The sequence below is a fragment of the Verticillium nonalfalfae genome, assembly GCF_003724135.2.
Source record: "Verticillium nonalfalfae strain VnAa140/NRRL 66861 chromosome Unknown scaffold_26, whole genome shotgun sequence".
Taxonomy (NCBI): Eukaryota; Fungi; Ascomycota; class Sordariomycetes; order Glomerellales; family Plectosphaerellaceae; genus Verticillium; species Verticillium nonalfalfae.
The window spans coordinates 204,714-224,464 of NW_021167251.1; the positions used below are offsets into that span (position 1 = coordinate 204,714).

The 19,751-nt window shown below is 58.6% G+C and overlaps 6 protein-coding genes across 6 annotated transcripts; 2 read left to right on the forward strand and 4 right to left on the reverse strand.

Annotated features, from left to right (window-relative positions):
• Positions 1-742: 742 nt before the first annotated feature.
• Positions 743-3,048, reverse strand: D7B24_004618 (uncharacterized protein; the record flags this gene model as incomplete). The annotated part of the gene is made up of 2 exons (XM_028638785.1): positions 743-2,541; positions 2,616-3,048. The coding sequence occupies 2 exons, from the start codon at positions 3,046-3,048 to the stop codon at positions 743-745; spliced, it is 2,232 nt and encodes a 743-aa protein (XP_028496693.1).
• Positions 3,049-3,571: 523 nt separating this feature from the next.
• Positions 3,572-5,830, reverse strand: D7B24_004619 (uncharacterized protein; the record flags this gene model as incomplete). The annotated part of the gene is made up of 4 exons (XM_028638786.1): positions 3,572-4,393; positions 4,444-4,592; positions 4,649-5,490; positions 5,559-5,830. The coding sequence occupies 4 exons, from the start codon at positions 5,828-5,830 to the stop codon at positions 3,572-3,574; spliced, it is 2,085 nt and encodes a 694-aa protein (XP_028496694.1).
• Positions 5,831-8,535: 2,705 nt separating this feature from the next.
• Positions 8,536-10,037, forward strand: D7B24_004620 (uncharacterized protein; the record flags this gene model as incomplete). Its single annotated transcript, XM_028638787.1, has 2 exons — positions 8,536-9,479; positions 9,542-10,037. The coding sequence occupies 2 exons, from the start codon at positions 8,536-8,538 to the stop codon at positions 10,035-10,037; spliced, it is 1,440 nt and encodes a 479-aa protein (XP_028496695.1).
• A 565-nt stretch (positions 10,038-10,602) lies between these two features.
• D7B24_004621 (uncharacterized protein) lies at positions 10,603-12,334 on the reverse strand (the record flags this gene model as incomplete). The annotated part of the gene is made up of 2 exons (XM_028638788.1): positions 10,603-12,129; positions 12,191-12,334. 2 exons carry the CDS (start codon positions 12,332-12,334, stop codon positions 10,603-10,605), a joined length of 1,671 nt encoding a protein of 556 aa, XP_028496696.1.
• A 2,668-nt stretch (positions 12,335-15,002) lies between these two features.
• On the forward strand, positions 15,003-17,521 carry D7B24_004622 (uncharacterized protein; the record flags this gene model as incomplete). Its single annotated transcript, XM_028638789.1, has 3 exons — positions 15,003-15,261; positions 15,330-16,595; positions 16,650-17,521. 3 exons carry the CDS (start codon positions 15,003-15,005, stop codon positions 17,519-17,521), a joined length of 2,397 nt encoding a protein of 798 aa, XP_028496697.1.
• Positions 17,522-17,762: 241 nt separating this feature from the next.
• On the reverse strand, positions 17,763-19,181 carry D7B24_004623 (uncharacterized protein; the record flags this gene model as incomplete). The annotated part of the gene is made up of 3 exons (XM_028638790.1): positions 17,763-17,921; positions 17,978-18,442; positions 18,495-19,181. 3 exons carry the CDS (start codon positions 19,179-19,181, stop codon positions 17,763-17,765), a joined length of 1,311 nt encoding a protein of 436 aa, XP_028496698.1.
• Between the last annotated feature and the right edge of the window lie 570 nt (positions 19,182-19,751).

Here is a 19,751-nt window from a genome sequence, read left to right on the forward strand (position 1 = left end):
AGGGACCAGGCAAGACAAGAGGACGAGACAGAAGAAGTCTGGCTGCTGCTGCTGCTGGTTGACCCTGGACCAGCACTGGACCCGAAGCTCAAGGCGACCCGACCCGGTTTCCAGCCAGCGAGATGACGAGTGGGCTTCGGGCTGTCAACCAGCGAATGACGACGGTGAATTTCTGGCTTACGGGCTTTCGCGGTACGCCCTGCAGTGCGTGCGCCCGACATCGGAGATAAAATGGCATGGTGGAATGGCCTGATGATGGGGACGGTTACTCGCGGACGAACAGGGGTTTTAGCACAAGCAAGTCGCGGAGGGAAGCTTGGGCGGTGGTCAACCGGCGCCGAGGACTCACTGCACTCGCGACAGCCCCCCCCCAGCATGTCCCAGTGGCCCCCAGTGGCCCCCACTGAGTGCCGGCAGCCGACGGGGCGGGCCCCCACGCTGGGGGAAGCTCGGTGGACCGTTGACCGAGGAGGAACATTCCTTCCTGAGCTTCTCCTGCCTCGTGTTGAAGGCAGATTCTTGTGCTTTCCCTAATGTACCTACCTTACCTAGATACGTACCTACGTACAACTGGTAAAAAATGGTTATTTTGACAAGAGACACGGGCTCAGTTGCAGCTTCTCCATACATCTACTGTCGCCATGTCGAAGCTTTGCTGAGGACGATCCTGCCACTGCCAACATTGACACCAAGAGTCTCCGTGGCCTGGTGGCACCTCTCGCCAACGCGCATACTATCTTCCTTACTCAATGCTGATTCTCATCTTGACACTCAACTTGTCCCATCTCTTCCATGCTAAGCTCATATGAGCGCGATCTTGTCTCTCTTCTTCCGCCAAGTCTGGTATCGATCCGCGCCGGCGTGGCACTGGGGACGAGTCCTCACCTGAGTATACAAATCCAACCCGACTACACGTGCATCGTGACGACGGGCGCGATCCTGAATTCTTTTCTTCCAGCAACAGCCCGCATGGCCCTCCCAGCTGCTCTGCAACCATGACAAAGAGCAACTGCCTATCCCTGTATGGCCTCAAGTCGTCCCCAGACGTCTCCCTTGTCATCACGTCCCACGCCACGAGAAATGGACCCGGCGAGGGCGCTGGTTGTGAGATCCCTGGCAAGGACCCCGTGTAGGTGGACGTGGGCGTCCAACCCCCTGGCACAAACCACGTCTTGTTCTGTTCAGCAACTCCAGCGAGCTTGCCTCGCAAGACCTGGCCCGTCACCTTCAGCGACGACCCCATGAGCGGATCGCTAAACCTGTCCTCCCCATTGGAGCGCAAGGCAACCCTTTCTACTTGAAAGCTTTCTGAAAGCCGCCGCCTGCCGAGGTCGTGTCGACTGGATCGCTCGTAGGCTACAGCACCTGTGACGGAACCCCAAGACCAGCTCGCTGCCGGCCTCGATGAGAGTCGCGCGCTTGCTTTGATGGGTTGGACCGCCCACAGCAGGTCCTCGCCGAGTGACGAACGCCACAGACCAGCGACATAGTGGTCTTCAGGTCTCAGTCGCCCGACAGCGGTCGCGAGCCCCGCCAGTGCGATGAGTCGGTCCTGGGGAAAGGTGAGAGCCAAGCGCGAGTATTCCTGCACAACCTCGACGCGCCACAAGTCGCGGAAGTACTCCTGATCATCGTCGTTGACAAGAAGCCCCTTGAGCAAGCTCTCGTAAACGTAGGGTCTATGACTTGTTGCCGAGCACTCACAAGTACAAATGGAACGGCACTCCCATGCCATCTCGAACTCAGAGAAGTGCAACGTGCGGGGCGAGAGGATGCGTTCCTGGAAGACCCAGCCCCGCGTCGACAGAATACTGCGAGGGGCTTCCGGTTCGTCAGCCCACGAGTATTCCGTCTCCTTTTGACTGCGCACGCCGGCGAGGCCATGGTATGGCAGCAGAAGCCCGAGCTTGCCGCGTTCCCGGGCGCAGACAACACCCTCCACGCTGTGTCCGGTAGCACCCGTAAAGGAATACGGGACCTCGGCATGTGGTTTAGTCTGCCGCGTAGACGCCGCGAGGAAGCCGTCGGTGCTACACGAGGCGGCATCGGCCGAGATAGTGACGAGGGCGCTTTCATAAATTGTCGCCATGTGCGCCGCCTCGCTACGCCAATCGTCCTTATCGTCTTGGATGATACAAAGAGAGTCTATCCAGAGAAACCGAACACCCAACATCTTTGTGACGGCAATAGCATCGCGAAAGGTCGCAGGTAGCAGAGATGGTAGGGTTTTGAGATGAGCCGCGAGCGTGCCACGTGTGGTACGCACTGGTGTGCTCCCGCCCCAGCAGTGACTCAGTGCCACATAGCGGTCCTTCTCGTTCGGCAACGGCAAGTACAGCTTGTTGTTCTCAACATCAATAACCCTCTTCGGAAGAGGCGATGTTTCGCTAGCAAGACATCCGGACTTGGTATGCTTGCCCGAACCAGCGGTGCAATCCCTCAACCAAGTGCGCGCCAGCTCGACGCAGCTGTCCGCGAGACCCTCAGTCGCAATGTGGTAGCCCTTGCCCACCGCCACCCACGGTGAACGTGCCTCGACATCTGAGCATGCGTCAGAAAAACACCGCGTCGTTGGTAGCGCGAATAGTAAGGAGGAAAACGAGGAGCATGTTTACCCCAAGGCGTGTAATACTGCACCTCCACCCGGAGCACCTTGCCCTTTGACGGACCGTCTCTCAGGCGAGGTGGCTCGTTGGTACCGTTATACCACCCCGGGCAGAGCGTGACGGAAAGCGGACCCATGGAGACGTCTGGTCCCCTCTCGTTGACCTGGAGCCACTGGTAGGCGTAAATGTCGAGGCCGACGACGGCGTAGGCGCCGTCCCAGAGCAGCCGGCAGGCGGGGCACTCGATGCGTCCCGTGGCCGTCAGCTCGTCCCGCAGGTCGCCAATCTTGACTTCGAGACGCCAGACGGTTTTTGTTTTGAGGAGACTGTGGCACCGAGCGCATCCGGGGCCATTGTTGTTGGGCGGGAATTCGATCACGGGCAGGGGCTCAGAGTCCTCCTCTTCATCGGTACTATATCGTGGCATGCGAAACCGGTCCATGTTGGAATACGATGATCGGGGAAGCAAAGAAAGGGGGGGGGGGGGTTCCCAAACGACAGTGGAGGGCTTCAGTATCGCATCGCGGGGGAGGACAGGGAATTGGGGAGGGCGTACATAAAAGTGTCGATCGATCCTGCGGCACAAAGTGGATGCAGGCGTGTGAAGCAGGGCAGGCATCCATCAAATTGCCGTCAGCTGAGGCTATCGTGCAGCTCAGCCCCCCCCGGAACGGTGCATTTCCATCCCGCCTCTCAACATCTCTCTCACGCACAGCGAGTGGCCGATTGATTAATGCTTAAGTCAAGATTGCAAAGTTATCCAACAGCGCTACATTGCAATCGTCAAGGCTAGCTAGGCTGGAAGTGTAGCAGGGGAAATGCAGACTACGGTACGGACGATGATCCAGGCGGCCTAGAAGAAAATGCAAAAGAACATGAATCCTAACACAGGTCTTAAATTCACTAGCCGTTCGGTTTTCCGACGTGATCGCCATAAGGCTTTACGAATGATGCGGATCGACTGGCTAGGAGCTGTCCGTCTTGGCAGCCTTCTGCTCTTGTGGCTTGTGCAGCGCCTCGACGAGTGCCGTGAGCCGGTCGATGCGCTCGGCAAGCTCCGACACGCGCATCTCGACAGGTGTCGGGCCCTCCATGCCGTCATCCTCGCGTTCGTCCGTCTGGTCACGAGCCGAAGAGTGGCGTGGCGACGGCAGACCGGGGCGCTGCGACGACGAGGGCCGGCCCAGACCAATCTGGCGGTGCGGCTTGGTGATTTGCGACGAGGTGCGGGGTCCCGCGAAACCGGCAAACTCGTCCGGCAGGACGCGACGGCGGATGAGCTCGTACAGTTGAATGGCGCCGACGATGGGGAGGTGCGTGGCCTTGAGCAGGAGGATGCGGCCGGCGCGGAACTTGTTATCCGAAGGGAGGATGAGGCGGAGGGGGCGGAAGATGACGAGGGCGACAAGGTTAAAGGGCGGGTAGAAGTGCGTGAGGCGGTTACTAGTCGAGGCCTCGAGCACGTAGACGCTGTAGACATAGAGGTACTCTTCGCGGGCGTGGGTAATGACGCGCGAGAACGAGTTGCTGAGCATACCGGTGAGCGAGCCCATGAGGAGAATGGACGAGAGCGTGACGAAGAGAATCATGAGCGGGGGTCCGAACACGGGGTCAATATCGCGCATAATTTCGAAGCCGACAAAACTCGAGCCGAAGAAGATCTTGGTCAGGTTCATGGCCATGTGACGTAGAGGGAACTTCTCCTTGCCGATAAGGGAGAATGTTGTGAGGAAGCCGAGGTAGATGATGACGACGAGGACCATGAATTTGACAAAGTCCTTGCCCATCTGCAAGGCTGTGTCAGTTAAGTTTGCGGAGTAGTGATCAGAAAACTCACCTCGCGGAGACAAGGGATCAAGGTGCCAAAGTACGGGGACAAGCTGAGGAATGAGAAGATACGCGGCACCATGAAGAGGGCCTCGAGCGAGAAGACGTTAAAGGCCAGATCAGTGATGTATTGGTCATCATTGACAAGACCGATGACCCCTAAACGTTGTTAGAAATGCCAGCAACGACACGTTTCTCACGGGAGGAGAGCTTACTCAAAATGGCAAAGGTAACGCCGATACCGATCATGATCATGTCGAAGAGGTTCCATATATCGGCAGCATAGAAGATGGACCCGGCATCGTTCCACTCGCTCAGCTCATCGTAGCAGAAGGCAGCGAACCAAACGTACAGCGTCGCCTCGGTGGGCGTGATCCTCTCCGTGTTGAGCTCGACAAGGACACCGTAGTAGAGGCACAGGAAGACGGCGAAGAAGAGAGCCTCCCAGGCCTTGAGGTAACGCGGCACACGAAGACGGCTGAAGGGATCGGCGGTGCGTGCGTTGTAGAAGCGCGGCTTCTTCTCGGCATGGATCGAAAGGCTGTCCCAAAAGACAATGTCGCCGTTCCAAATGCCCGTGATGATCTTCTGCACGACATGCTGGCTGAGGAAGCGCTTGGCGTCGGCAATGGCGGCGATCTCGAGGGCGTTGAGCGACTTGAAGGGGGCCGTTGGGTCGTCCTCGTCATCGCTTTCGCAGTCATCGTCGTCGCTGGCGTGCATGCTCATGGTGAGCCTTGACAGCGAAGACAAGAGCTGATAGCGCTTGGTGCTGCCGGCGCCAGCGGGGCGCGGAAGCGAGTGGCGGCCTGCACCAGCATTGGACCAGTTGGGCGAGAGGAGGGGCGACTGTTCGTTGCTCTCCTCGTCGCCGTTGCCGGGGACCTGCTCGCCTTCCTGGGTGTCGGGAATATCGTAGAGGCAGAAAGCGACGGCCTCACGCTCAGACAGGCGGGTCAAGAAGCGCCAGGCGACAATCTCACAGGCGTCAGCACGCGCCTCGGCGAGGTTGCGATTGTAGGAGTCGCCTTCGGTAGCATAGTGCCACCGCAGAGCGCTGGTAGGGGCGTCAGTCTGGGCAGGAGGGATCCTCGGGGGATGAAGTGATGGAAACAGAAAACTGACAGCAGGGCATTGACAATGGCGGGGTTGGTGCACGTCGCGTTGAGGTGATCTACGAGCAGCCTCAAGCTATCGCCGGCAGTCGTGGTACGGAGCTGCTCAAAGGTGCTCGGCAGCTGAATGACCTCGGCAAAGTAGACGGACAGCTTCTTAATGACCTCGCGGAAGCCGTCGTCGACCCCAATGTCAGGCAGCAGGTTGGCGTCCCAGTTCACGGACATGGGGCTGGGCTCACGGGCGGCCGGCAGAGGCCGCGACTTGACACGCATCGGCATGATGGGCTGAGGGGTTGCTTGACTTTGTCTCGACAGGACCTTGGAGCCAATGGATGACGGGCAGGCAGCCTGTGCTTCAAAGCGAAGCCAGCAAACAGCTCGGATGAAGAGGAGAGGCCAAGACAGACGGGCGTGATGGTGAGGGGAGAGAGGAATGGGGAAGGAGGAGGTCGGTGAGGGTCGAGATGCCAAGCTTTGGCCGCGAAGTGTGGGGACGATTCCACGATAGGAAGGATGCTCATGGCGGGACGCCCCTGGCCGATGCCCACGGCCATGCGAACTGCCAGGTCGAGAATCCCTGGCTGGGATGAAATATTAGGGGACAGACACCTGAAGGACAGCAGGGTTCCCGGGGGGCCCGTGCCGCCCTGTCGTGACGCGTTGAGCGCGGTGCCGCTGCCTCGGTGGTGCGTGTGCACAATCTATGCTCCTTGCCATTGCAGGTTTCTCTTGGTCCGGTCTGTGGACTTGATGAGGAGATGGTCACGAAACGATGATCATCGGAAGGCACGCCGGCTTGGAAACGCAACAGCAGCTCTGCTACCTGCTACCTGCTACCACCGAGCCGTCCCAGTACGTCGGCTCAGACTATATGCAGGGATCTGCACATGGCAATGCCCATTCGTCAATCGATCTCGCATCCAGCACCTGCTTTTAGTAGGCACCACTGGTCAACAGCCGTGCATCCAGTCGAGACACCGACTGGTAGAAGGGCCGGCTTTGGAGATTGCCCGCGGAAGCCATCTTCAGCTCTCGACATGACTCTTTTCTTCGTTTCTTAACTGCCGGTACGCAGTTGCGCCGACTTGGAAGCAACGGCCGCGTCAACCCAACATCAGACGACCATTTCGTCCGACTATGGCCAACGGCAGCGAGGCACCGCCAGAAGCCATCATCAATTGGTGACACTGGACCATAGCGAACGAAAACCCTACACTGAGCTCGGCCTTACCATTCTATTTAATTCCTGACAGCACAAGGTTGAACGATCATCTAGGCGCGACAGACTGAACCAGTCTCGGTTGTGACCACGCCAACAGACGACATCAACATGGCAAGTAGCAAGCAGCAGCTCGGGCCAACGTGGGTGTTGTTTGAGGTCCGCTCCGGGTCACTCGTGGCTGGGCGCAACACCTCCCCCCCCCCCCCCCCGCGCCTCTGAACGGGGCTCATCCTAGATGGGAGCTCTGATGCGGATCCTCGTTTCCAGACTCGGAGCTGCCCCATTGGTTGCTAGGCAGCTCGGGCGAGGGTCACAGCAACAGCCAGGGACAGACAAAGAGTAGCAAGAAGGAAAAAAAACAAGTCTTGATGCAGGGATTCGAGTGAGGTGCGAGTGAGGCTATCCAACAGCCACGAAAACGACGGCGAAGAAGACGAATTATCAAGGGGCACTTTTTCATTTCTCTTTCGGCTCAAGCCATCCGATGAAGACAGATAGCGAAAATCTGGCAACGGGAAACTGGTCGGAACGAAATCCAGAGTTCAGTCAGACCCCCAGCGAGTCAGCCCAGGGAGGCCAGGCACAGCCACGCTGCGGTCTAAAAAAAGGTTGTCATGCTAGGTAGGTGTGAAGGCATCTGGGGAGCGCTCAGTGGTGCCGCTAGCACTGCACGAGACAGTGTGAAGACCCAGGCGGACCTGTGTGGCTTACGTGTCGTTGAGCACTCATCGCGACAGTGCCCAAATGTGTTCGACCCCGCAGCTGGGGCGAGATCGACGCGTGCACCGCCACGTCTTCCCAGCGGAAAACACTGGGAAGGCACTGAGAAAGCAGCGAGCCGCAACTCCAACCTCCTATCTCACCCAATCCTCCCCAATCAAGCGACGAGATCGTCGGGCAAGGTCCCTGACTTGTCCATTGGTGTGCCTGAAGTAGGGTCAGACCTGCAGCGGGAGGCCCAGACCCACAGGAAAAGGCCCCCCCTACCCATCAATGACGCCCCCAAACCCCGCCACCCTGGCGGGAGCCCAGCCAACGAAGGTGTGGGACTGCGGCCGAGAGCCAGAAAGCCCATGATGATGCCTGCACCTGCCACCTGCTTTTTCCAAAGCCCCAAGCAAGACCCAGCACGTTTATACGACCTTATGGAGGAACTTAATTCGCAATTTCCATCGATGAAAGGGGAAAGAAGTTGAGGCAAAGGGTTAATGATAAGGGCCATCGACTTGGGATCCCACGTATTGTCGTTTCAGCCCTGTGTCTTTCCATCTTCTCACGACGATGCCGAGGAAGGGGAAGCAAAGGCCCCCTCCATCCCTGCCACTTAGTTGACTTCCCTGCAGGGTCTAAATTTGCCTTCAGACGGTTGTTCTTTCTTGGCCGTGCCGTGCCTGGCTCGCTGGAGTACTTTCTTTTGTCTCGCGGGTGCCCAGGACGCACTTGCCTTGTCGTGCCCTCTCTCTCTCTCACACACTCGTATCGCCTCCCTTCTCTTGTTGCTTCCCCAACCGACCCAAACCGCTGTACGGGTTCAAATCACCGACTCTTGCCATGGATCCCGCTGGTCGCTGCCCGCCTTGAGACACAGCAGCAACACCTGCCAAATTGCAAACCATATCGAACAGCAGCCGACTCCCAACGGATAGATTTACTTCTCGCCACCTCCCATTTCCAACAACACTACTTATCGGCATCCATCGCGCGAGACACAGCGTCACTCACACGACGCCTCTTCAAGAAAAGAAGAAGCTACGAAGACGCCATGTCGCTAGTTCATGCCATGCTCCCGCATCTGCCTTCCGCAACGGCCATTCTGTTGCTCACCTCTATTCTTGCGCCAGCCAACGCCCACGTGCTACCTCGCCAGACGTTGGTGATTGACTACCGCCAACTCGACGTCCTCCCGTATCCCCCGCTACCAACTGCGGCTTCGCTGTTGCCTCACGACCTGCTGAGGAGGCAAGAGGAGAACACGATATGCGGCTACGTCGGCGGCGACCCTGCCCTTCCCGCCACGTGCTCGGCCGGCTCGCACTGCGTTGTTGACCAGGGCGTAGGCGCCATCGGATGCTGTCCCAACGGCGCCGGCGCATGCACGACGGGTGTCTTTACCGGCTGCGTTGACGCCAACAGCGGCCCCCAGACCGAGCTGAACCCCTACGTCTTCACTTGCGTCGGCTCCGACGTCTGCTACAGGAACACCTTTGAGGGCGGAAACTTCCAATACGGCTGCGGCTCCGCCTCGGACATGGCTGCCACCGTCGTAGCTACCGCTTCCGGCGTGACAGCCCCGCCTGCACTCGAGACTGTTTCGGCGCCCCTGACGGCCACGCCTAGCCAGCTGTCCGAGCCTACGACGCTCGGGTCTGTCTCCAGCGGCAGCCAGACAACGTCAACCGCATCGTCGACAGACACCTCATCCAGCAGCAGCGCGTTCAGCTCGGCGTCGTCTTCAACGTCGACAGACGAGTCGTCCTCTACCTCGGCAGCCGCTGAGTCCTCCACCGCCTCTGGCGAGCCCGTCACGGAAGCGCCAGATGCGTCTTCCTCAGGTGGTGTCAACAAGACTGGGGCCATTATCGGAGGCTCCATCAGCGGCGCCGCCGTACTCATCGGTCTGCTTGTCGTTGGTCTCTTCTGCTGGAAGCGAAAGCGTGGCAATAAACGCCAAGGACCTGGTACCAAGGAAAACATTCGCTACATCAGGTGAGAAATTTACTTTTGCGCAGCGAAAAAAGCAGAGTGGTCTTTACTAACTAATTTTGCAGTCCCATGACGGGTGCCTCTGGCTTCGCTCCTATCGGATCTGGTCGAGACACGTACGAGCAGGCCTACATGCCGGGCCAAAACGGCAACCAGACAACCATCATCAGCAACAAGGGCATGGCGCAGCCCGCCCATCATCCCACGGCCGACCTCGACCAGCCGTTCGGCTATGGTCCCTCGGGCGAGGTCATTCCCATGCGCGCGACGCACAACGCCCAGGGCGGCAGCGGCAACGATGACCAGGTGCCGCTGACGCAGGAGTACGACGAATTCTCGCGCGGTTTTAACGACGCTCTGACGCGCATCGACGAGGAGGACAGCCGGCCCGCGACGGCTGTCAACAATAGCAGCATGAGCGGCAGCGGCAACGCCTTCACTCCCTCCGCCGAGGACGAGGCGGACCTGTCGCCCACGCGACGCTACGTCCGGGGGAACGGCGGCGGCCCACTGTGGCAGCAGAACCGCCAGCAGAGCAGCCGTAACATGATGTGGATGTAAGCGGGCCTGTTGGAGGGGGACTTGATGTAAAAATACAATGCGAGACCTGAAGGGGGCTAGACTTGGCGACGACATGACGACACCCCCCATCAATGGAAGGACATAACAGTGGGAAACGGAAGAGAAGGACATACAAAACGGAACGGGAGAGGAACAGGCGGGGAAAGCATCTATATGGTTTGCATAGCGGTTTGATGTCCTGGTTTAGGCTGGCGTTTATCGGAGCGGGCGGCTTCTTTTTCCCTGGTGCTGGTTGAGAGTCATTGGCGACTAGCCCCTCTGTAGCATGTAATGAATGACACTTGCGGTTCTGGATGCTATAGATTCGTGGTTCGTTGATGGTTGTGCCGTGCCATTGTGCTGTGCGTCAAGTGTGAGGTGGGATGAATGGGTGGCGTGAGGGACATGACAACATGTCACATTTTGAGGGACCATTCGAGGTATGTGGCTCACTATGTTCACATATATCTGCCATTCTTCCACATATGCATCTTGTATTGATCATTGCTATAAACCATGCATCCTCTTCCCTCTCATGTCTTCATATCATATACGTATGCCTCACCTACGGAGCAGGCGTGGCCGTAGGCAGACAGGCGCAGGCGCTCGAGGCCCGCGCGATGGCGTCACCGGCGCAGTTCTTGACGGCGTGGGACGGCAGGGCGGCGACATCGCGGACGGGCCGGCTGAGGAAGTCGTCGCAGAACTCGCGCGACTCGGCGAGGCGGCCGGGGACCGAGGTGGCGCGGAAGGAACGCAGGCAGTTGTCGGCGTTGCAGACGGGGGCCCGCGGGCAGTCGGTGCCGGTGAGCTTGACGGTCCAGGCGCCGCGCTCGATCGAGTTGATGAAGACGTAGCCCGACTTGAAGTAGGCGTAGCTGGACCAGGTGCCGAGGAACTCGACGTCGCCGCCGCCGGGGAGGTCGTCGTCCTCCGGGTAGAGGTCGAACCAGGCGACCTCGCAGACGGAGGCGCCGGTGGGGTCGCGAGGGATGGAGCTGACGTCGAAGACACGGAGGCCGGCGCCGTAGTTGGACTGGTAGTTGAGGCCGTCAATGACATACTGGTTGTGGTCGATGGCCTTGGTCTTGGACTTGTAGAGGCCCGTCTGCTTGGGCTTCTCGAGGTCGCGAATGTCCCAGATGTACGTGACGGGGAAGCCGTCGGCGGCGGGACCGCGGGCGCGGACCTCGTCGAGCTCGTCGTCCATGACGAGGTACTCCTGGTTCTTGGGGTCGAGCACCCAGCCCTGGTGCGTGTAGGCCGCGCCCTCGTAGCTGATGCGCGAGATGATGTTGGTCACGTTGGCCTTGTTGGTGACGTCGTAGATGGTCAGTGTGTCCTCGTTGTAGCCGTAGCAGATGTCACGGCCCTCGTAGCGCTTGTCGGGGCCGTGGTACACCATGCACTGGGCGTCGTGGACGTACCCGTCGCCGGCCGCGCAGCCCAGGGACTTGGGGTTCGTGGGGTCGGTTAGGTCGAAGAAGTTGAGACCACTGCGGCAGTTGGGGTCAGTGCGAGGCTGCGAGCCGACGGCGGCGAAGTAGTTCAGCTCCTCGTTGACGACAATGTTGTGCTGGTTGCCGCGGGGCATGAGGGCGTTGGTCCAGGCGGCCAGGTCGTTCCTGGGGTGGAAGACGACGGGGTTGGCAGGGTCAATGGTCAGCAGCTTGTGCATGTCGAAGATCTGCACGCCGTGGCCAGGCGCCTCGGAGCCAATGATCATGTAGTGCTTGTAGGACCGGATCTCACGCCACTCGGAAGGGGTCGTCACCTGGGGCAGGCGGCCGAGGTAGGTCATGCGGCCGTCCTTGCCAATCTCGATAAAGGCAGTGCCGTCGTACTGACCGACGGCGACAAACTCACGGTCGTCGTCCGAGGTCCAGCCCCATGAGGAGGATCCTTCGGCGCCGGGGCTGCCGAGAGCAATGTGAGGAAGGAAGTGGACGAGGTCGACGTTGTTGCACCTGAAAGTGTTGTGGCGATCCCCGACGATGGCCTCCGCCCAGCCGTTGACGCACTTGGTGGCGTTGAGTTCCGGGTACTGCTCGCTCTTGAAGATGCCAGACTCTCTCGCCGTCTTCCAGAAGTTCTGTGTCCCTCTTGTTAGAGGATCCATGCGAGATGCGGGTTTCGAAAAAAAGGAAACTCACCATCTTTCTGTCCATGACGGCCTTGTGGACAAGGCCCGAGTCGTAAAGCTCGGCGGCGACAGCCTCATTGACGGCTACCTCTTTGGCCAGAGCCGAAGAGGCAAGCAGGGCAAGGGAGCCCAGGTAGCTGGCGGCGCGCACCATGGTGATGAAACGTAGGACGATTTGGGAGGATAGGGACGGGCTTCAGAGGAGGGTGCGAAGCGTGCTCGTGAAGACTGCTCCGTCTCGTCGTAAGAGGCCAGAGAGACGCGGTCCTCTATATATAGGTTGCGCGTCGTCGAGACCTTATCCAAGACAGAAGACGAGGATCGACAGGTCCGCCTGCCCAACAACCCCTAGGGTGACGGCAGGACAGGTCAGACTGCACATTCCACAGGACCCCGCCCTTGTGAGCTCGCATCTGAGCAGGCGAGGCAAACTGCCAAGGTCTGCGGGGCTATCAAGGCCTCTCAATTGTCATGGTAGTTCCGGGGAAGAGGGTTGTAACTTGTTGTAGCGCCTGGGCGACTTGTTCGTCCTTCCAAAAGTGAACACGAAGCGCGTCGAGGCTAGTCGCCTCCATAGCTCGACTGGAGACCCAGGTGTCCTGTCGACGATAATGACATGGCCGTTCAAGGTGCCATTGGCCAACCAAAGGGTGTCTGGAGGGGACGGCATGCTCAAACAAGAAGGTCCCAAGACGTGGTCATTGTCGTCGTGCTTGGCAAGAGCACAGCCATTAGTGATTGCTTTTCAGCGGCCGAGGTCTTGGCGGAGGGGTCTAGCAAGGGGGACCATGTTGCCTCATGCTGGGAGAGAATAGGGTCAGCCCGCAAGTACCGTGTTCTTGTCTGGCCCAAGCAGAGTCTCTCTCAGTGGCGATCGCTCAGATTTCGATCAGCCGCATTGCGAGGCTCATAGAATTGATGCAGAAGCATGGACGGTTCCGAAACGAGATGCCAGATAAGTTCCTCCCCCTATCCATGCCAAGCAGAGGTTCACTGTATCCTGAAGAAAGCGGGTCCGCCCAGGAAGAGATGGCCCAGCTTCCGCATTCGTACGGTCTGTCTTCTTGTGGCGCTTCCAGAAGCCTGGTGTCATGCTGACCAGCAATGACCATGGCTGGTGGCTTTCAGGCTGGCCGAGTGCCATGCATCGAGGGCTGCAGCGTGCATACGAGGCTATCGAGGTATTTGTCTTGGCAACCCATCGTCGTTGACTCGTTGTATTGGGCATGCTTTGGTCGATGCGATTCGTGTTGACGGCGGCGTTCATGATGCAAGCCATGCTGGCTCTGGTCATGCTTCAGATGCCAGCGACGAGTCGGCGGACACCAGCAGTTCAGGGTCGTCCCACGCTGGAACGAAGGAATCGTCGAAGGTGTCTCGGTGTCTCGGATATGGAGCATTGTTCGGACACCGATCTAGTCGAGGATAGCAACAAAACGAGAAGAGATGGATCGCGTTAAGAAGGCAAGGCCAGTCCAGAAGGGTTGGAAACCTCTTGGATAGGTATCTAGGTACCCAAGCCAGGCGGGGCCTTCCCGCTCTACATGTACATTCTAGGTACAGTGCCAATCAAGATGAGGTGCCGCAGCTCGGCTCGAAGCGCAGCGGAACCCGGAACCTTATCGAAGGACCGTTACAAGGCACATGGGGACAATACGGGATGGCCATTGCGCACTGCGAGCTAGAGACAGCTCGCTCAACCTTATCGACTAGTACGAGTCGCGTTTTCCCCATGCACCTGTACGTCGTTCGTACACGTTCGATTTCACCGTCAGGCGAGGCTGGTCGCCGAGGCCGGCCACACGGCTTGCTAGGGTTGATGGGGAAGGAGGTCGCTCACGTCCCCATATCCGACATGATCCATGCTAAAAGCTCGCGCCATGTAGTTCCTTGGCTTTTGAAGGAGTTTCGGGGCAATAGGTCACCGGCGCTCATCGACAGTCTCTGCTGTGCTTGACCAGGAGCATGGTCCCGAGAGATGTGTCATTGAGCACAGTCATTTGGACGAAGCAGAATGGATGGTATTCATGGTCCGATGTGGAAGCCTCGCGCATATCAGCTGTGCTCAATCAGAGGTCTGTCGACAAGGGCGTCGAGCAGATCAAAAGCTCGAGGCGCGACATAGACTGATAGACTGTCGAAACTTCCACGTCGGTTGCCTTTTACACCTGGAGAAATCCTTGTCATGTTGCACATCTTCGGCAGGATGATGTGAGGTTTCATTGCACGAGGCACACCAAAGGCTCTCTCGAATCGTAGCCGAATCCTTGTGGATCTGCCTACGAAACGCATGCTAGCTGATCGGAGTTGATGACAAGCCGTGTTGGACAAAATGCACAGCAGAAAGTCTACTCAATCCATAGTCCTGGTTCCATCTCTCCACTCCAACATCTCACCATCAATGTCCTTGCCCCCCCCCCCACAGGAAACGCGGGGTATCTGGGCAACTGATGCCGTGACAAAAGTCAGAATCACCTGCATTGGCAGCTACCAGCTTTGCCCACAGATATGCTTTGGAACAAACAGGACTCGGACATTTGCCTGACTAGAGTCCTTCTGTTGCGTCGAAACACTCGATCCCGCCAGAAGTCGCCGTTCGGGTTTCCCGGCCTCTGACACGATGCCCGGATATCCCGATCATCGGTGTGGGGCACTTCCGGCCGCCGAAGGTCGAGAGTCTCGCATCCCTCCGCCAAGGGTAGCACTTTATTGAGCTACCTCGGGGTATGTTTCAAGCGAAGCTGTGACCCGTAGACCATATCATACAGACGTATCTGCGGGCTGCAACTTTCGAATCACTGCTTCCAGAAAAATGAGCCATCATGTCGACAGCCCCCCAGTCTACGGCGTGTCCGAGGGCCACGATGAATCTCACATCACAGTCGCCGCTTGACCTGACGGATTCTGCCTTTACTCTCTCAAACCAAAAGGGAACCGGGAACATTGAAGTCATCTTCGACTATGGCCGCTGCGAAGGCGGCATCCCTGTCTTTCACATCAAGTCGGCTTCAGGACCTGAGCCAACGGTGCCCTTCCGAGTCACGTACAGCGAGACTCGGGCTGGCATTGACCACGAGAAAGGTTTGACTACCTCATCGCGCCCCCTTCAAAGAGCACATGAGAGTTGTGTTTGCTGAGTCTGTTTTCAGGCGATGGACCCTTCTTTCTCTTCTCCAACGCCATGGACAGCTACAGGAGCTGCCTATATGATGCGAGGCGGGGGACCGAGCCCCATCTGGTAGAAGCGCGCCATGCTCAATACTCCCAACGGTACCAGAAGGTCTCACTCGTTGTTCCGGAAACATCTATCACCTTTTCATCCATCGGCTTTCGCAAAGTGCGCGCCGAGACGCCCGTACCGAGCACTTTTCGCTGTTCCGACGAAAGCCTGAACAGCATATGGACAGATGGGGTGCGCACCGTCGACATGTGTACCGTTCGCCAAGGGGAGACACGGCCAGCGTGGGACGTCACAGAGGACGGAACGCGTGTCTTTGCCGGCCACTGGGCTCCCTGTCGTCAGGGTACTGAATGGACCGACAAGATTGTCGAGTTCGAGGTGACGATTGGCCGTGTTGGAGCTAGTTGGGGGGTTCATATGGTTGCCAACGGTCTGGTTCTCTGCCTCGATGCTGACGAGAGGAAACTCGAGGCCTTTGAAGGACTCTCAAATCAGTCCTCGATGATGCCCGTGGTTCCAAGAGGGAGCTGGCCATTGCCTGCCGATATGAAGTTGTCCGGTTGGCTGGCCGTCCGCACCATCGTGAAGGAAGGCACAGTCACTATTGTCATTGGAAATAAGCAGGTGGCTGAGATCAAAGACGTGCAGATCAGAGGTATGCTCTCCGGCGGCAAGACGAATACCGGATCCGTTGCGTTTGGGGGGCCTGAGGGCTGGCTTTCGATGTACAGAAACCTGACCGTCTCGGACCTGGACGGCGAGAAGCTTTACAAAAACAGCATGCAGGCACCCGAAGCCGCGGACGTGTTTGCTGATTTCCAGGTCGGCACGAATCCACTGGCCTGCACAGTTGATGGGGCCAAACGGGACCGGGCCTGCTTCGGAGGCGACGTCTTCGTCATGGGCCGCTCGCTGGCGTATTCAACGGTCGACTTTGAGGCCTGGAGGGGCTCCATTAGACTGCTCGTGAGCCACCAGACAGCCGAAGGCTACCTGGGGAACCTCTGCCCGATCCAGACGCCAGAGCATAGAGACGAGGGCCCGCCTCCGTCTTATGCTTTCTATTCCCTCACTTATGCTTTACTTTTGGTGGTCTCCATCAAGGACTACTGGATGCACTCGGGAGAGCGGGAAGCAGTTGAGTCTTGCTTCCAGAAGCTGGAGAAGCTGATTCACTATGCGGACAAGTTCACCAACGCGGCAGGCCTCATCGAAGCACCTCCCCACCTGCAGAGTAAGTTCACATTCATCTGCGAAACCTCAAACAAATCGACTGACTTGAGTACAGTGACCTGGTTTCCAATGGGCGGCCCGGTATTTGGTGTGTCCTCGAGCCTCAATGTTGCCTACTACGACGCCCTTTTATCCATGGCCGCCATGTCCCAAAACGAACTTTCCCGTCCCTGGTACTTGTCCAGAGCCAGCACGTTGAAACGAGCAATGGCTGAGCTTCTCTGGAATGACGAGCTCGGTATCCTCCGAATGGGTGCGTCGCTACCCGCAGACGGGTTCAGTCAGGACGTCAACGCCTACGCGCTCACAAAGGCCATCGTGCCCCCTCACCCGAGACTCATCGAACGCCTGTCTTCACCCTCCGGAGATCTCCCTGCCGCTTTCCAGGACCTCGGCCACTGGGGCGGGTTTGGGGTCGCCAGTCCCTACGCATCTGGATTTGCCGTCGAAGCGCTCTTCGCCCAGGGCGAGGCCCAGCGCGCCGTGGATCTGCTCCGGGCGGTCTGGCATCCCATGTCCGACTCGACGGGTCCCAACTACTCGGGAGCGCACTGGGAAGCGATGAAACTCGACGGCTCGCCACTGATGCACGACGTCTCGCTGGCGCACGGGTGGGCCACGTGGCCCGTACATCTCTTGCCCAGATACGTCGCCGGCTTGTACCCGCTGACTCCCGGATGGAAGGACATTGGTGTCGAGCCTGTGCTGGCCGACCTGAGCTCTGTCGAATGCTCCATCGCCACGCCTGCGGGCGAGGTGCGCGTGTCTGTGGTGCAGCAGGACGACAGGTCAAGCGGGACGCTCTCTGTGACCATCCCCGTGCACTCTAGAGCCGTCGTCAAGCTGCCAAAAGGCTGGGCTTTGGAAGGGTCGCAGGAAATAGCAGGAGACGGTCGGGCCGTGACACGTTCTTTCCATAAGCTGTGATGACAGGGCATCGGATCTGCATGGTAGGCTCTTCATATATTGTGAGACGCTCAGCACCGGTTGTCGTTCGCATGTCAATCGAAGAATCACACGCATCAAGAGTTGGCCGAATGAGGCGAGTTCCAGGGTATAACCGAGTGTTGGTCGTCGACAGCACGTTGTTGTCGGCGCCACATCTCTATCGCTTTCTCTAAACATTAAACATTTGCATAGTGTATCCATAATTCCGATACCCCTCATCTTAGACCTGCTCGACCTGTCGAACCTCTTGGACTTCTTGGACGACCTGTACTTCGGGGCCTTCTATCTTCTTCACCTTCCGGCCCTCCCACCACGACATGAGCCCAGCCGCCATGGCTACACCACAGCCAAGTGCAATGAACGTGCCCGTCGCCCAGGACTACATGACAAGGATCAGCGATAGAAAAATAGATTCCCATGAAGGAGCGTACTCACCGGACGATCGAACCGATTGTATCCCCACATGAAGCCGCATAGCACAGCCTGCAGAAACGTGTTGAGCACCATCATCCAGATGGTGAAGCCAAGCTTCCAGAGGGGCGTCGGTGGCGCCCTCTTGCCGGTGAACGTGCTGGCGATGTCGGACGAGTCCTCGTCCACAACGATACCGTCGCCTCCATCCCCGGCAGCCCACGCGGGCGGCCGGAACCAGGACTTGTTCTGGTTCGCCAACTTCCGCATGGCGGTTTGCTTTTTGAAGTTGACGGCCCTGATGTAGTAATACAGGTCGCGGAACCGCCACGGGGCCAGGCCGAAACCCGTGACGCAGAAGAGGGCGTTGAGAATCTGGCTGGAAATCTCGAGCCAGATCTTGCGCGGCGAGTTGTCGGCATCTGCAGACGGGTGGTTCATCGCAGGAGCGGCCTTGAGCAAGAGGAAGAAGAGCATGGCGCCCCATGCCTGTGCATCGTCAGCGAAGGCGTGTCAGTAGAGAGTCCTAGAGAGTACGCACCACAATGTTGAGGCCATAGATGGTGATCAGGAAGCCTGACGGTGTGATGAAGAATTTCCAGAAGGCTTTGAGTCCGTTCATGATGGTCGGCCCCCACTTGGCCTTCTCCTGTGTCGTGCGCATTTCGTGAAGACTTTTGCGTCGCTTGAGGTCCTGGCGAGGTGGCTCGGGGGCGCCTTGGGTGTTGGTGATCTCCTCGGGGGCGTCGAGGACGCCGTGGGCCGCGGTGACGTCGTTGTACCGGGTGTCCATGGGGTCCACCTCGGGGATGGGTTCGGGGCTTGTCTCCTGCTGACCAGGGCCGAAGCCGGATTGGCGTCTGGTGACCCAGCTGCTGACCAAGGCGAGTTCGCCGTCGGGCTCCTCCCGGGCGACGCGGGTTGAGTGGCCTTGTGCGTTGAAGGCGATGTGGTCGCCGCCGAGCTCAGGATCGCGCAGCTCTGTCAGATTTGGTGCCTGAGCGATTGCTGTGCCGGTAGCTTGCCACATGCCCAGCTGAGGGTTTGCGTTGATCAGCGAAATGGAAGCACCGCGAACACGACCGACGAGACTTCGGTTGCTTGTGCTTGTGGTACCTATGGTGCCTGTGCCTGTCGCGGATCTCTCGGGTGGGGCGGGACGGCCGGCACTTGTTGCGTCGTCGGTCGTCGGTCTCCTGACAGGACTGAAAGCAGCTGGTTCCGCCATGATGGGACCCCGTGGACTGCCAAGTATGCTGTATTCTTTCGGGAATTGACGGGGAGGAAAGAAAAAAGCCCAGAAAGCAAGACCAAGGTGACCCCAGGGTCCCGGGGGGTTTTTGGAAAGGGAGGAGGGGGGATGCGAGTGCTAAAGTAGAATTGGCGTCTCAGGGTCGTGGCATGACTTGCCGTCGCATACCAGCGTGCGCACCGGGACCAGCACCAGCACCAGCGCCAGCGCCAGCCGCCTGAGACCCGTTTTTGCCTCTGTGGGTAGGCAGTTGGCCGGGACCCCGGGGCGCCCTTGCTCCCGCAACCATTTATCAGGTCATGCTCATCGGAATGGAAGTCTCGACCGCTGGACTGACGCTTGCGCCTGCCAACTGCCAAGCCCACTTCAACCCGCGGTTTCCCTCGGTTTCTTTGGTACTTGGGCACTGGCGAAACCGAGGCGCGGTCTCGGTCTCGGTGCGCGGCAAGCAAAGCAGGTGCGCCTCTCTCGGAACGGCTGGCTCCTGCTCGCATAATGTGACTAAGCGCACTGCAGTTCCCGTCTCCTGCCTGCAGCTGAAGCTTG